Source organism: Rhinoderma darwinii, chromosome 7, assembly GCF_050947455.1.
Source record: "Rhinoderma darwinii isolate aRhiDar2 chromosome 7, aRhiDar2.hap1, whole genome shotgun sequence".
NCBI classification, from domain to species: domain Eukaryota; kingdom Metazoa; phylum Chordata; class Amphibia; order Anura; family Rhinodermatidae; genus Rhinoderma; species Rhinoderma darwinii.
The window spans coordinates 110,906,215-110,921,128 of record NC_134693.1 but is presented as its reverse complement, the minus strand read 5'-3'; the positions used below and the strand labels follow the sequence as shown (position 1 = coordinate 110,921,128).

The window sequence follows — 14,914 nt, the reverse complement described above, 5'->3', positions numbered from 1 at the left end:
GATCTAAGAGGTGCGTGCGTGCGTGCGTGCGTGCGTATCACATACGCACGCACTATTCTACTTGATGGTGATGAGCTCCTGCTGTGTCAGCCGCAATAGTTTAAATACTCAGCATTATCTGTATATAGATACCCTGTACACTAAACAGAGCAGCACGTTCACTATATACATTGTACATACACTCCGCATCAATTGAAATATAGATTTAAAAAAACCACAGTGGTGTCCAACGCCAGTAAAGGAGTCCATAACCATGCAAGTTTATATATAACATGCACAATATGGGCTGGAAGGTAGTGAGCTCATAAGCAGGTTTGTGTCACTTTCCATGGTGAAGACACCATTATTGGCATTTTTTTTTTATTGTAGATGAGTCAGTCCACATCACCTAACAGGACATTATCATAATCTGTGATGCTTCAATTTTAGTTATGAATTCTCTCAAACATCTGTACCCCTTTGAGTGAAGATACATATAATAGATGCAGACCAGATTTAAAAAACATAAGCTGAAGAAAAATATAAAACAAACCTATGTATACTGGATTATATAGTCCGAAGGACTGTCTTTTAGTTAAAGGGAATGTGTTGCCAGAAAAACATTTTTTTTTTTTTAATTAAGCATTTAGTGTGTAGGTGATTAAACATTGTTCACATTTTTTTTATTTTTTTCACAAGTCAGGAAATATTATAAATTAGATTCTAATTTATAATATTTCCCATTGCTGGTCACTAGATGGAGCTATTCCCAAAATTGCAGCATTGCAAAATTGGGTAAAAAGCCCTCGCTCTAGTGAGCTCTCAGCATCCCCCCCTCCTTTATCCTGGCTAGTGCCGGGATAAACGAGGGGTTTGAACGGTCTAACCTCCTACACTGTGTGTCGCCATTTTTTGAGCTAACACACAGTGTAGAAGGTTAACATACAGTAGTAAACGTACACAAACATACATTGAAATCTCTTACCTGCTCCTGCCGCCGCGGCTCCCTCCGGCCCGTCTGCTGCCGCTGGTCCAAGTGCACAAGTCCGGAAGCCGCGACCGGAAGTAGTAATCTTACTGTCCGGCCGCGACTTCCGGTCCACAGGAAAATGGCGCCGGACGGCGCCAATTTCAAATTGGACTGTGTGGGAGCGGCGCATGCGCAGTTCCCACACAGACGTGGATGGGACGGGAGCCGTTCGCAGTCCCTATGGGACTGTGGCTGCCGTATTCCATGTCTGTATGTGTCGTTAATCGACACATACAGAAATGGAACAAAAAATGGCAGCCCCCATAGGGAAGAAAAAGTGTAAAAATAAGAAAAAGTAAAACACAAACACACAAATAAATATAAACGTTTTTAATAAAGCACTAACATCTTTAACATATGAAAAATAAATTTGTGATGACACTGTTCCTTTAAGAGACTGAGTTAAAAGTGTTATCCCACAAATCTACTCCATACCAAAAGATCAGAAATGCTGTTTATATAGATATATCAAATAATAAACTGAGTTCTAATTCAATTATGAACCTACTATAGCTCAGTGTTCAACAAGAATATCAATACGGAATCAGCATTTGAAAAATGGGCATAACAATATTCTTGACCCTAATTCACACTAGAGTCCGTGATAACCGCACCGGAAGCTCCTAGTGTTGAGGTATACAAACAATGCTAGTGTTCCCAATGCTAAAAAATTCCTATTCACAACCGACCCAACGCGTTTCAATACTCATCATCAGGGGTCTGTAGCTTGGTCACTCTGGCCAGGGATGCCAGCGATATTTAGTTCAGCAGCAGGTATTCTGCTGTACTCCACGGAAGCATGCTCGCATAGATGTGGGCTTCTTCACAGTGGTGATTGTACCCCTGTTTTTAGAGAGTTATAAATAAATGTTATATTTTACTCATATCACACCAGTGAATCCTGTAAAATTGTTATGTTGTGGGAGCACAATTGAATGTATCTTTGAAATACAGTGAATTTATATAGATATATCCATCTTGACCTTTCATCTTAATGCATCCTGAGATCAGTGGCAGGGGGTTAAAAAAAAAGAAAATTTTTTTTGGCCACCCAGTGGTTGTGATGTAAATTGCAGCCTGTGAAGGGTTTTGTGAGCCCATCACAATATTGTATTGAATTTGTTTCAAGGTAAAAGGTTACGTACACCCTTTGAAAGTGGTTTTGGTTTAAATAAATATGTCTGTCTGGTGCAATGTTAGAATTAGTTTTTATTAAAAATTATTTTTACTTGGAGTTGGAGATACATTTGCTCTGTATCCTGTATAGAGAGCAGCTGTATCTTGCGCTGAGACCTGAATCGATGTCCCACAGACCTGACTGGTGCAGGATTCCGCAAACAAGAAAACGGCTTAGGATACAGAGCAGCTGTACCTTAAAAAGTAAAGATTTAATAAAAACGTATTCAAAAGTTGCACCAAACACCCTGATGGACACACTATGAAAGTGATTGTTTAAATTTTTTTTTTCAATAAAAAGGTGGCATCAGCTAGTGTATATCTTAAAGACTATGTAAAACGTGTTCCAGACAGCCTGTGGACCAGGGGTCTCAAACGTAGCCAGGTAAATGGGCCGCACATATAAAAAGTGAAGTTGACGGACCACGTTACTTTTTAAATTTGATAAAATACCAAATTATTGTTAATCCATTAGTTATTTGAACTACTATAATAATACTACCGCTATGTTTGTAACTTACTGGAAATGTGCAACTTTACTCCACGTGTTTATTTTAACACGCCAGTTTTCCAGTTGAAGTGTTGCTAAATGCAGTCTGGCGGCACAGTTGGCAGCCCCAAGAATGTCAAGATTTGGCAGCCCCCTTTTAGATAGTGCCACAGTGCCCCCTGTAGCTAGTGCCACACATTCTCCTATGGATAGCTCCGTTGGGACGCTCTCTCTAGGAGTGGAATCCCCAGCCAAACACTGCCATCACTTTAGCCGGGGATTCCTCTCCTGGGGGAGCCCCTGATGTCTCTATCTATATATGGACAGTTACATCAGAAGCCTTATCTATCAGCAGAAGCCCTGAGCGGAGCGCTCGGGCTGGGAATTCCACTCCTAGAGGTAACCTCAATAAAGCCATCTATAGAGGGGGTGTGGCATGGCATCTACAGGGGGCAGTGTGTGTGGCGCTTTCAGCTTGCACTCTGCGGTCAGCAGGCCACAGATGATCGCTTCAGGTGCCACGTGTTTGAGACCTCTGCTGTAGACCGTGGGGGAGGTTTTAGACTGGCCTTACATACTTTGTTGCTCTTACTCCAACTTGTTTCTTCTTAAGAGGTGTACCCCTTTTAATACCTTTGTCTCATCTCTGCTTGTCCATGTGCCACTGACTGAAATCTACACCTGCCAGGAGCTGGCCTACATCTTCACTATGTATATGTTATGCTTTAGCTTGAAACTTGTGGGCAGTGTTATTTTTGATATTTACACAAGTGTTACTTTTTTATGCTCAGTTAATTTGTGAACTTGCCCACTTTTTCAAAAATCATACCAGCCTACAAAAAAATTAATAAAATGCAGGGGCATTAGTCAGGTTCTAGGCGTGTTACCATGACCTAAATGTGTCACAGAGTCCACTAACATTCTGCTGCCAGTGCACGTGAATGGGGTGTTTGCAGTGCGGATATAGCCTTAGGCTAGATTTACATGAACGCGTCAGTTTTGCGTCTGCAGAAAAAGGGTTTTCCCACGTTGCCGTCCCGTGCAGCATCAGTTTGTCAGTGCTTGTTCACATTTCTTGTTTTTTCTCGCAGTATTTCTTTAGCAAATGGTGCATGAATCACAGACATCACACGGAAGACATCTGAGTGCGGTCCATGACTTGCCCGCACTTGTTGACTTCAATGGGTGCGTGATCCGCAAACACGACATGCGAGTTTCACGCCACGAAAACACGCTGCGTGAAAAACCACTCGTGTATGAATAGCCTCATTGAGTTGCAAAGGCACGTATGCTGTCCATTTTTTTCACACACAGCATAGAGACGTATACAACACTCGCGTGAATCAGGCCGGACTATGAGAAGGTCTCTGGTTCTCTGCGCTCCAGTGTGACAACAAGGCCACAGTGACAATGTATATAACAACGTGACATTTGTGGGTGAAAGCTGCTTACTGCACCAAATGTCATGTAGCTGTAGGCCACTCACATGTCACTGTGGCTTCATCATTGCACCGGAGTAGTTGTGGCTGCAGCTAGTCACAATTGTTTCCATTTCACTATAGCAGAAAGCACAAGATACAGCCATCGGAATAAAAACCTTATTAGCTCTATGGTGCAGTTGTAGTGTGGAGGGCTCTGGGTCTCCCTAAATCTTTGTACCGGGATTGCTAACTGTCCGGAAATCTAGACCGTCCATAAAAATTTTTGTTTTGATGAGTATCCGTTAATAAAAAATAGATGCATTAATATGAGGTGGGGGGGGGGGTCTGCTTGGCCTTATATGATCAGTTGACAGTATATTAATATACTGAATATTAAGATATTTGTTCCTCCTATGGATCCATATAAATTTTGTTTCAGTAAATTTTAGCTTTTTGCTCAGAAAGAGATCTAAAAATTAGGTTGATACCACTGCTCAGGGTCTTGGGAAGCGCTGACATATGCCCCAGTTCAGGGAGCCATTCTCTGCATTGCTTACATTGCAAAGAAAGTGGAGGAGCATTCAACTATCTAATTTGCAGGTTTTAGGGTAAAGCCCACCGCGCAGCATTGATGTGGCCGGCAGCCGCGCCACCACCCTGTCTAGCACGGTTGTTGAATTGCTTCTTAATAGCCGTGCATTGCTGCAGGTAAAACCGCTGATCTGAAAAATGAAGATACCGTTTAGATTGAGTTCAAACATCACGATCAAATAGATTTTTTTTCCCCCCTGATTAATGGTGCAATTTTGGCATGAATCATGACCAAAAAAAACAACAACCACATTTTGACCACAATGTGTGAACCCAACTTAATGGCGCACAATTACACTGGTAAAATAGTTGTTTTACGCAGCAATGCATGGCCATTAACCCCTTAAGGACACAGCCTGTTTTGGCCTTCAGGCCACAGACAATTTTTTCAAATCTGACATGTTTCACTTTATGTGGTAATAATCTCAATCGCTTGGATAGGTAAAAGCATTCCGAAGTTGTTTTCTCGTGACACATTGGACTTTATGTTACTGGCAAAATTTGCTCGATACATTCAGTATTTAATTGTGGAAAAACACCAAAATGTAGCAAAAAAATTGCAAAAACTTGCATTTTTCTAAATTTAAAATGTATCTGCTTGTAAGATAGATCGTAATACCACACAAAATAGTTGCTAATTAACATCCCCCATATGTCTACTTTATATTTGCTTGGTTTTTTTGAACATCCTTTTATTTTTCTAGGACGTTACACTGCTTAGAACTTTTGCGATTTTCTTGAAAATGTGAGAAATTGTTGCTATAGGCTATTTTTACAGGGGCCAGTTCAGTTGTGAAGCGGATTTTAGGGCCTTATAAGAAACCCCCGATAAGTCACCCCATTTTAAAAACTTCACCCCTCAAAGTATTCAAAACCGCATTTAGAAAGTTTCTTAACTCCTGTGAAACGTCTAAAGGGTTAAGGGAAAGTAGATGTGAATTTTTCTAATTTATTTATTTTTGCAGAAATAAATTTTTCATCTATTTTGTTTGTAACACAAAGTTTTACCAGAGAAACGCAACTCAATACTTATTGCCCAGATTCTGCAGTTTTTAGAAATACCCCACATGTGGCCCTAGTGCACTTATGGACTGAAACACAGGCCTCAGCAGCAATGGAGCACCTAGAGGATTTTGGGCCTCCTTCCTTATTAGAATATATTTTAGGCATCATGTCAGGTTTGAAAGTCTCTTGCGGAGCCAAAACAGTGGAAATCCCCCAAAAGTGACTCCATTTTGGAATCTATACCTTGAGGAAATTATCTAGGGGCATAGTGAGCATTTTAACCTCACAGGTTTTTTGCAGGAATTATTGGAAGTAGGCCGTGAAAATGGAAATCTACTTTCTTTTAAAGAAAATGTAGGTTTAGCTAATTTTCTCTAATTTCCGCAAGGACTAAAGGAGAAAATGCACCACTACATTTGTAAAGCAATTTCTCCCGAGTAAAACAATACCCCACATGTGGTCATAAACGGCTGTTTGGACACACGGCAGGGCTTAGAAGGGAAAGAGCACAATTTGGCTTTTGGAGCTCAAATTTAGCAGGAATGGTTTGCGGAGATCACGTTGCATTTGCAAAGCCCCTGAGGGGACAAAACAGTGAAACGGCCAAAAAAGTGACTCCATTTAGGAAACTACACCCCTTGAAGAATCCATCTAGGGGTGTAGTGAGCATTTTGACCCCACAGATGTTTCATAGAATTTATTAGAATTGGGCAGTGAAGATAAAAACAATCCTTTTTTTCCAAGACGACGTAGCTTTGTGGTCATAAACTGCTGTTAATAATCGGCTTCCGTAATGGCAGATAGGAAGCCATTGTTAGGCCTCCTGTTGCCATAGTAGCAGTCACCAGCCTGGCCATCGCATGGCAGGCTGCCGATTTGATACAAACCACTTTGATGCAGCGATCGCATTGGATCGCTGCATTGAAGGGGTTAATGGCAGGAATCGGAGCTAGCTCTGGTTCCTGCCTTTACAGTGGGATGTCCGCTGTAACATACAGCGGACACCCACTGCTGACGCCGCCGGCTCAACTTCTGAGCTGGCGCCATCTTGCCGATGGTACCGGAAGCCTTTTGGGCCCTGACGAGCGGGGCATAGGAGGATTCCTTTACTGGCAGACCGCGGGGTAAGTATTAGGCTGGATTCACACGAGCAGGTTACGTCCGTAAAGGACGGAACGTATTTCGGCCGCAAGTCCCGGACCGAACACACTTCAGGGAGCCGGGCTCCTAGCATCAGTTATGTACGGACGCTAGGAGTCCCTGCCTCGCTACGGGACAACTGTAATCATGTTTTCAGTACAGGACAGTAGTCCTGCAGAGAGGCAGGGACTCCTAGCATCGTACATAACTATGAGGCTAGGAGGCAGGCTCCCTGCAGTGTGTTCGGTCCGGGACTTGCGGCCGAAATACGTTCCATCCTTTACGGACGTAACATGCTCGTGTGAAACCAGCCTAAGGCCTCCGATCGCCTTTGCAGCCACCGGCAACCCAGCGATCACGTTGCTGGGGTGCCGGTGGCTATAAACTCCTCACATGCTGCGATCTCCATGTACAGTTACGTGATGGGAGATGGTGTTTTCCCGCAATTCCACGTAACTACATGAAAACACGGGAAGTGTAAAAGCAATTTGACAACCGTGCAGACACATTGTCAATGCCGCTCTAGTGTTTTGTTTATTTCAGAATAAATCTTATGATGCAGATTCCTTCTTGCAACACACGATCTTTTAATAATTTCATTGAATCCGCTTAATGATTTGCAATGAGAAAAACTGCACAAAGAACAAAAGAAACCAAGCAGATAGTAAAACACACTATTAGGCCTCATGAACACGACCGTAGCCATGTGAATGGCCGTGATTTTCGGGTCGGCCGGCGAGTGTCACCCGCGAACCGTCCGTGAACATGGCCGCGTCCATTATTTCCTATGAGCCTGGACCGCAGAATACGGCCGTAATAAGACATGTCCGTTCTGTGGTCCAGGCTCCTGCATGGACCGTGGAAACCACGGTCGTGTGCATGGGCCCATAGAAATGAATGGGGCTGCAATTCTCCCGTGGATTTTCGGGGGAATTGCGGCCGCAAAAGCATGTTCGTGTGCATGGGACCTAAGGCTACATTCACACGAGCATATCAGATTCATGCGTATGAAAAACACGCGTGAATCTGGTCCGTTATGCATCAGAATTGATGCGCAAATCACACACCCATTGACTTCAATTGGCGATATATTGGTGCGTTTTTCACGCACCTATATAGGACATGCAGTGAGTTTTACGCAACGGTCACATTCTGCGTGAAAACTCCTGCCTGTGTGAACTTTCGTCTGAATTAGCCCTGAGGGTCAGTTCACATGTTGTGTAAATACTGCGGATTTCCCGCAATGGAATTAGTTGCGGAAAAGCGGCAGCAAATACGGTAGCAGCAAAGTGGATGAGATGGGACAAATCCCATCCACACCCTGCGTAAATATGGAGTGGAAAAACCACTCAAAAATGTACATGCGGTGCAGAATTTTATCCTGCAGCATTTCAATTGTATTTGCGGAAACTGCTTTTTTGTTGCGGGTTTATCCCCATTGAATTCAATAAAGGAGGTAAAAGCTGCGACAAAAATAGCAGTTGTTGTGGGTTTTTTTTGTGTGGGGGGTTCACAGAGGTTCTGCCGCAAAAAAACGCAACTCAGAAAAAAATAAATAAATAAATCTTGCTTACCTAGAAGTCTGTATTTCGGACTCCTGGGATGACGTTTCATTCCATGTGACCGCCGCTGCAGCCTATCACAGGCTGCAGTGGTCTCCTGTGACAACACATCATCCCAGGAGGCCGGCCTGCTAGCAGGCTGGCTAATTGCGGCAGTTTTATGCAGCGGACATTCCGGGCAAAAAGCTGCACCACAGTTTGGTGCAGTTTTTTCGCCCGGAAGACCCTGCGGCGCTGAGGGCTGATATTCTGTGTGCTTTTACGCAGTCCGCCATTCAGACGAACGTTATATACGTCCGTGCAACGCGCGTGATTTTCACGTGTCTCGCACGGACCTATATAAGTATGGGGCCGTGCAGACAGTCCATGATTTTTGCGCAGCGTGAGTCCGCTGCGTAAAACGCACGACATGTCCGTTTTTTGTGCGTATTTCGCGCATCACGCACCCATTGAAGTCAATGGGTGCGTGAAAATCACGCGCACCACACGGAAGCACTTCTGTGGGACGCGCGTGATTCGCGCAACAGCAGTGAAAAGTATGAATGAAAACAGAAAAGCACCACGTGCTTTTCCGTTTACAGTGTCATAATGATGGCGGATGCACGAAAATCACGCAGCCGCGCATCACTCGGAGCTGTTAAGTGCCTTTTGCGCGTGCACAACACCGCGTTTTTTGCGCGCACAAAACGCACACGCTCGTGTGAATCCGGCCTAAAGCTGGATCCACACAGCATTTAGCGGAGTTTTTTTTTTTAGTGTGGCTAGATGCTACATTAAAATCGAGTAAAATATCAAACGCACTACACAGCTGCGTTTTGGTTTGTGGCGCTTTTTAGGCAATTTTGTGGTCAGTGGCGGGTTGATTAACTTTATTAACTTTTTTTGGGGGGTAATGGAAAAAAAACCATAAATTTCGCCACTCTTTTTTGCGTCTTAGATTTATGTCGTTTACTGTGTGGTATAAATAACATAATAACTTTATTCAGTGGGTCATTACGATTGTGGCAATACCAAATTTATATAGATTTTGTATGTTTTACTACTTTTACACAGTAAAAACTATTTTCAAAATTTGTTTTTGTGTCGCCACGTTTAAAGAGCCATAATGGTTTTATTTTTATGCCGATGCAGCTGTATGAGGGCTTGTTTGTTGCGGGACGACTTCTAGTTTCTATTGGTACCATTTTGGAGTACATGCGACTTTTTGATCACTTTTTATCACATTTTTTTGAAGGCAGGATGAACAGAAAACCAATTCTGGCATTGTTTATTTTATTTTTTATGGCGTTCACCATGCGGGTTAAATAACGCAATTGCTTTATAGGTGGAGTCATTACGGATGCGGCGAAACCAAATAAGTGTAATGTTTTCATATTTTTTGTTGTTTTTCCATATTAAAGTATTTTATAGGAGAATAAGTAGGTTTTTCATTTTTATTATTTGGGATTTTTATTTAGTTATTATTAACTTTATTAAACTTTATAACTTTATTTTTAGTCCCACTATGAGGACTTCACAATGCAATCTTCTGATCGCTTTTATAATACACTGCAATACTTCTGTATTGCAGCGTGTCATTCCCTGTCAGTGTAAAACTGACAGGCACCTGCTAGGCCATGCCTCAGGCGTGGCTTAGCAGGCATCCACTACAGGCAGAACTGGGGGCCTTTGTTAGGCCCCCGTCTGCCATAGAAGCCATTGGCACCCTGCGATTGCAATTGCAGGGTGCTGATGGGGTCAGGGAGCACCCTCCCTCCAAAACCACTCGCTATTGTGCGCCGCATCTAAGGGGTTTAAAACGAGTGAGATCGATGCTGAAATCGATCCTACCCGTTCGTGCAGGTGTCCGGCTGTCTTTATACTGCCTGACACCCGCTTTCGCCGGCACAGGACACCCGTGCCGGGCTTATGTCAGAGAGCTGTGAAAAGGTGTATTGGCGGTCATTAAGGGTTTAGAATGCCAGAAAATTTCTGTGTGAAAGAGGCCTTAGACACCCCATAAGGGTATGTTCACACGGCTTATTTTCGGTCGTTTTTCGGGCTGTAAACGGCCGAAAAGTTGGAAGCAGAACGCCTCCAAACATCTGCCCATTGATTTCAATGGGAAATACGGCATTCTGTTACGACGGGGTGTTTTTTTTACGCAGCCGATTTGAAAAAACGGCGGGTAAAAAGCCACCCTGTAAAAAGAAGTGCATGTCAAAAGATGCAGTAAAAAACACGAGTTTCATCAAAAAACGTCTGAAAATCAGGAGCTGTTTTCCCATAAAAACCGCTCCGTATTTTCAGTCATTTTTGATTTTGCGTGTGAACATACCCCAAACACACATGCTAGGAAGGCAGCTTGGTATCCAGGGCATAGACCACATATGCCAAAGACCGTAATTCCAAGCCTTCTTATCATAGGGAAACCTAAGGGAAAAAAAATATGTTCTCCTGGGGAACCCCCTACAACTAAATAAAAGCGAGAACTGTTGTGGTTCTAACTCCAGCAAATACAATAATTAACATTATGGAAACACCAAACTGTTAAAATGTGAAACATGTAATTTATTAAAACTGGGTTTCCAGGACAGCTGTAGTTTAAAATAAATGCAATAGAAGAACAGAGAAAAACGAACACCCAAATCAAAAAACGACTGTACACACGGATTCCCATATCTAGTGCAGATTCCAACGTGTGCAGATAACAAACACACAGATGGTAAATCTGCACGCGGGATGCTTTGCGGACAGACTCTTACTGCAATATGTGGTCCTGGTGCAGAGCATTTACTACATTACAAAATATAGAGTACCAGAGTGAAGCGGATTGTGCTGTGTCGGGTATTAGCGATCTGTTACTCACGGAAAAGTTCAATCCATTTTCTCCCCATGTGCAGATCTGTGCAAAATAGTCCATTAAGGAATCTCCTTCCGTTAGAAAATCATGTAACATGTATAGAATATTTCTAATTTAATGTTCCAGCCTTCACAACAGGCCGTGCCATTAATGACCCGTTGGCACCTAAGTGACACGATGTCCTGTAACAAATTCATCAGAGGCCAGCGACTTACTTCATGGCTCAAGAGGTGCAGTTTGTAATAATGGGAAATGGTTCTTTATCCTCCATGTCATTTACCATCATCATGTCCGCCATGACTGCTCCAGAAATGCAATAGCAGCAGCATTTTCTTAAGATCAAAATGAACGGGTGGAGACCAAGCACTTTCAGCTTATTTAAAGAAAAAAAACAAAAAAACGACTTCAAGCTACGATGCTGTGCAGGCGGCGGTCTCTAAAAAACTGGCAGCCGTGTGGACGTCAACGTACATGAATTAATGTCTTCTGTGTGGGCAGCGCGGTGCAGGGAGGGCTCGGAAGCACTTCGGTTGATTTTGGGGAGAGAGTGTTGTAACAGCTCAATGGAAGAGAGGATCTAGAAACAACCATAAAAAGAAGTATCAATACGAATGTTGAACCTTCTAAGGGTTAAAAAAAAAATGCTAAAAAGCAATTCCCTAATGTTTTTGGAGTATTACTGCTCCTCAGCTTTCAGAACAACCATCAGCAGACCATGGGCTTTTTACTAGTCTATACTTCTAGAACAGGTACGTTCACAGGTACATCTCTGGGGATCAGTAATTCCACAACCAGCCTTGTTCTTGCTGCTAGTGATACAGAATAGATAACAAATTAGGGAGTAGTAATTGAAGCGGTTCTCTTAAACAGGTAGGTTCAAACCTTTCAGAGATGAGTTTTCCCCACAATAAATATTTATCACCTATCCATCAGCTATGTAAAATTTTTTTAGATAATTTGAACCGCATTACTCCCACGATTACGGGGTTCCCGAGCTCCTCCTCGCAGAGTGCTTTTGGCAGTTTATGTGGCTCCCACAAAGTTTGTACGGAGCAGCATGTGCCATATAAACACCTCACCACGGTCATGCTGGTGAGGAAAAATGGGGCACTGATTCTGCAGTAAGGAGGAACAAGGGTCAGAACCCACTTTCTAGTGACCAGGGGGGGGGGGGGGTCCCAGTCATTATGCCCCCCAACAATCATACAGTGATAAATGTGATTATGGGGAACTGCTTCAAACCATATCAGACTGCTGGAGAGACAAGTATTGTTACAGCTGGCACTGCGGCTACTTTGGGTAATCCGGGCGTTGTTGAAGGCTCTCCAGGATGAGAATATTGGTGGTGACAAAAACACATGGAATCAGAGACCACTGCCTTAGGCCTTATTCGGCTGTGTTTGGTCGCTCCGGGAAATACATCCGACACACAGTCCCGTATATCACAGACCACAGTTTAGGGAGCGGGGATCCTAACATAGTTATCCATGATACTAAGAATCCCTGCAGGAATACTGTCCCATACTGTAATCATGTTCTCAGTACAGGACCATATTCCAGCGGGGAGGGCAGGACTCCTAGCACAATAAATAACTATGATGCTAGGAGCCTGCCTCCCTGAAGTGTGTTTGGTCCAGGAAATACGGCTATCACACTGTCTGTATATCATGGACCGAACGCTGCCGTCTGAGACCTTAAGGCCCTTTTACACTGGCCAATTATCGGGCGATAATTGGCCAGTGTAAACAGGGCAGCGATCAGCAGATGAACGAGCAAACGCTCATTCATCTGCAAATCGTATCGTTTTAAATGTGCTGTTGACAACGATATTATTTTTCACATCTCCCCCTTGTAAACAGGGAGACGTGCTGCCCACATGATAGAAATGTATGGGGACAAGCGAGCGTAATAACGAGCACTCCTCCCCATACTAGCTCCTTTGGAAGGAAGGAGCAAACGAGCGGTCTCGTTCATCGGCACTCGTTGCACTGGCCAAAATTAGCCCGTGTAAAAGTACCTTTAATTTGTTTCTTTCGATTTTTAGTCTTAATCCACTTACTTGAGGAAACAGAGGTCTTTCTTCTTTGACCTTCTGCACACAGTCGGCTACTAGCCTCTTCATTGCTTTGGGACAATTCTTGTATAACTTACTAAGATCTGGCACCAAACGTCCCCGGCCGACTAAAAATATGATCTGGAGAAAAGCGGTAAGAAAAAGAAACAACCAGTGAAGAAGAGTTTGGTAAACAAATCAATTTGATCGTTTTGGGCACCACAATGTAAATAATAGAACGGTCAATACCAAGTATTTACTTTACAACACTAGATCTGAACCGCAGTCAATACATAGAAGATGGTCCATCCAAGGCGGACTTTGATATATTTGGGGCAGTCAGAGAATGACAGACTCCTGGTCTAGAAATCGACTTCATGTGTTCATTGCTTCCCCCGGATTACCAAGTCATGTGAAATGTTAGCACGACATAAAAGTTATTGTTAGGCCTCATTCAGATGGCCGTAATGTGGCTGCATTTTAGTGTCCGTATGGCGATCTATGTTCGCTTCACTTGAACAGCGGGAGTCCATATCCCGCGACAGTGATTTTGAAACTGTAGGACCCAATGAAACAGACACTGTAGTATTTCTGATCTGAGAGGGGGGGTGTCTATCACGTACGATGGAGGGTGGCGCTGTAGTACTCCACGGACAATAAGCACTACAATATAAAACTCCACGACTGTTCAGGTTAAATCAGGGTTATCTACAGATCACATTACTGGGCTGCAGATCCATGTACAGGACAGAGTAGGACAAGGTCTTCCCACCTGCTGATTCATGTGTCAAGGCCAAGACATCACAGCCATGTTACCATTGACAGCAATGCAAGTAACAGCTGGTCCAAAGTGACCTGTGGAAAAAGTGGTCATCTAGCTCCAGCCTTATTCATGAGTAAACTGCCCTCACCTGGTCTCTGTCCCGGATGTCAGAATATGGCAGCTCCCCGGTCATTAGTTCACACAGAACAACGCCGTAAGAATAAACGTCTGACTGAAAACTGAAAGGATTATTATCTTGCATTCGAATCACCTCCGGAGCCTATAAAAAGCAGAATGCAGATCTCCGTGAGCGGCCTTCTGAAGAGACTCCATAGCAAAATCACATATAAAACTTAATACATTACTGCAGCTTTACAACGTATCAACCATCTCAGCCTGACACCGTAGAGGCCGCAACATGTCACCTCAGGATTCTAAATACTGGATGGACCATAATATGTCAGATTACAGGAACGTCTTAATTCTGTGTATGGGGCAGCGCTGCGCCACTGGTGAGAAAACGGCATCCAGCTGCAGGTTAAATAATGGAACCCTGTAATGGTTATAGTGGGGGCAACATGTAATAGCATGTACCAAAAAATTTTGCATTCCTGTCCATTTACATACCAATAAATCTTTATGGAGCCCTGGCGTTAAGGCCTGGATCACACACACACAGTTTTGATGCAGTTTGTGGCTCAGTTTTTTGAGCCAGAGCCAAAAGTGAATCCAAAAAGGAAGAAAATGTATGAAGAAAAGCCTGATGCATCCCTGCGGGTTTCTATTTTCTAGTGTCCGATAGAGCAGGATTAAAAGTGGTCCAACCGGTTGTTATAGGCAACGTCCACCATTTTCCATGTGC

At 43.4% G+C, this 14,914-nt stretch overlaps 1 protein-coding gene across 2 annotated transcripts in view; it reads right to left on the bottom strand.

Annotated features, from left to right (window-relative positions):
- Nucleotides 1–10,923: 10,923 nt before the first annotated feature.
- Nucleotides 10,924–14,914, bottom strand: part of RAF1 (Raf-1 proto-oncogene, serine/threonine kinase) — an 85,734-nt gene continuing 81,743 nt past the window's right edge. For both annotated transcript variants that reach the window (XM_075833833.1, XM_075833834.1), the window contains exons 15-17: nucleotides 14,201–14,332; nucleotides 13,296–13,430; nucleotides 10,924–11,813 (exon numbers count right to left, since the gene is read on the bottom strand). In XM_075833833.1, the coding sequence (XP_075689948.1) occupies nucleotides 11,673–11,813; nucleotides 13,296–13,430; nucleotides 14,201–14,332 (408 nt within the window). In that variant the 3' untranslated portion in view covers nucleotides 10,924–11,672. The remainder of the gene's footprint in view (nucleotides 11,814–13,295; nucleotides 13,431–14,200; nucleotides 14,333–14,914) is intronic.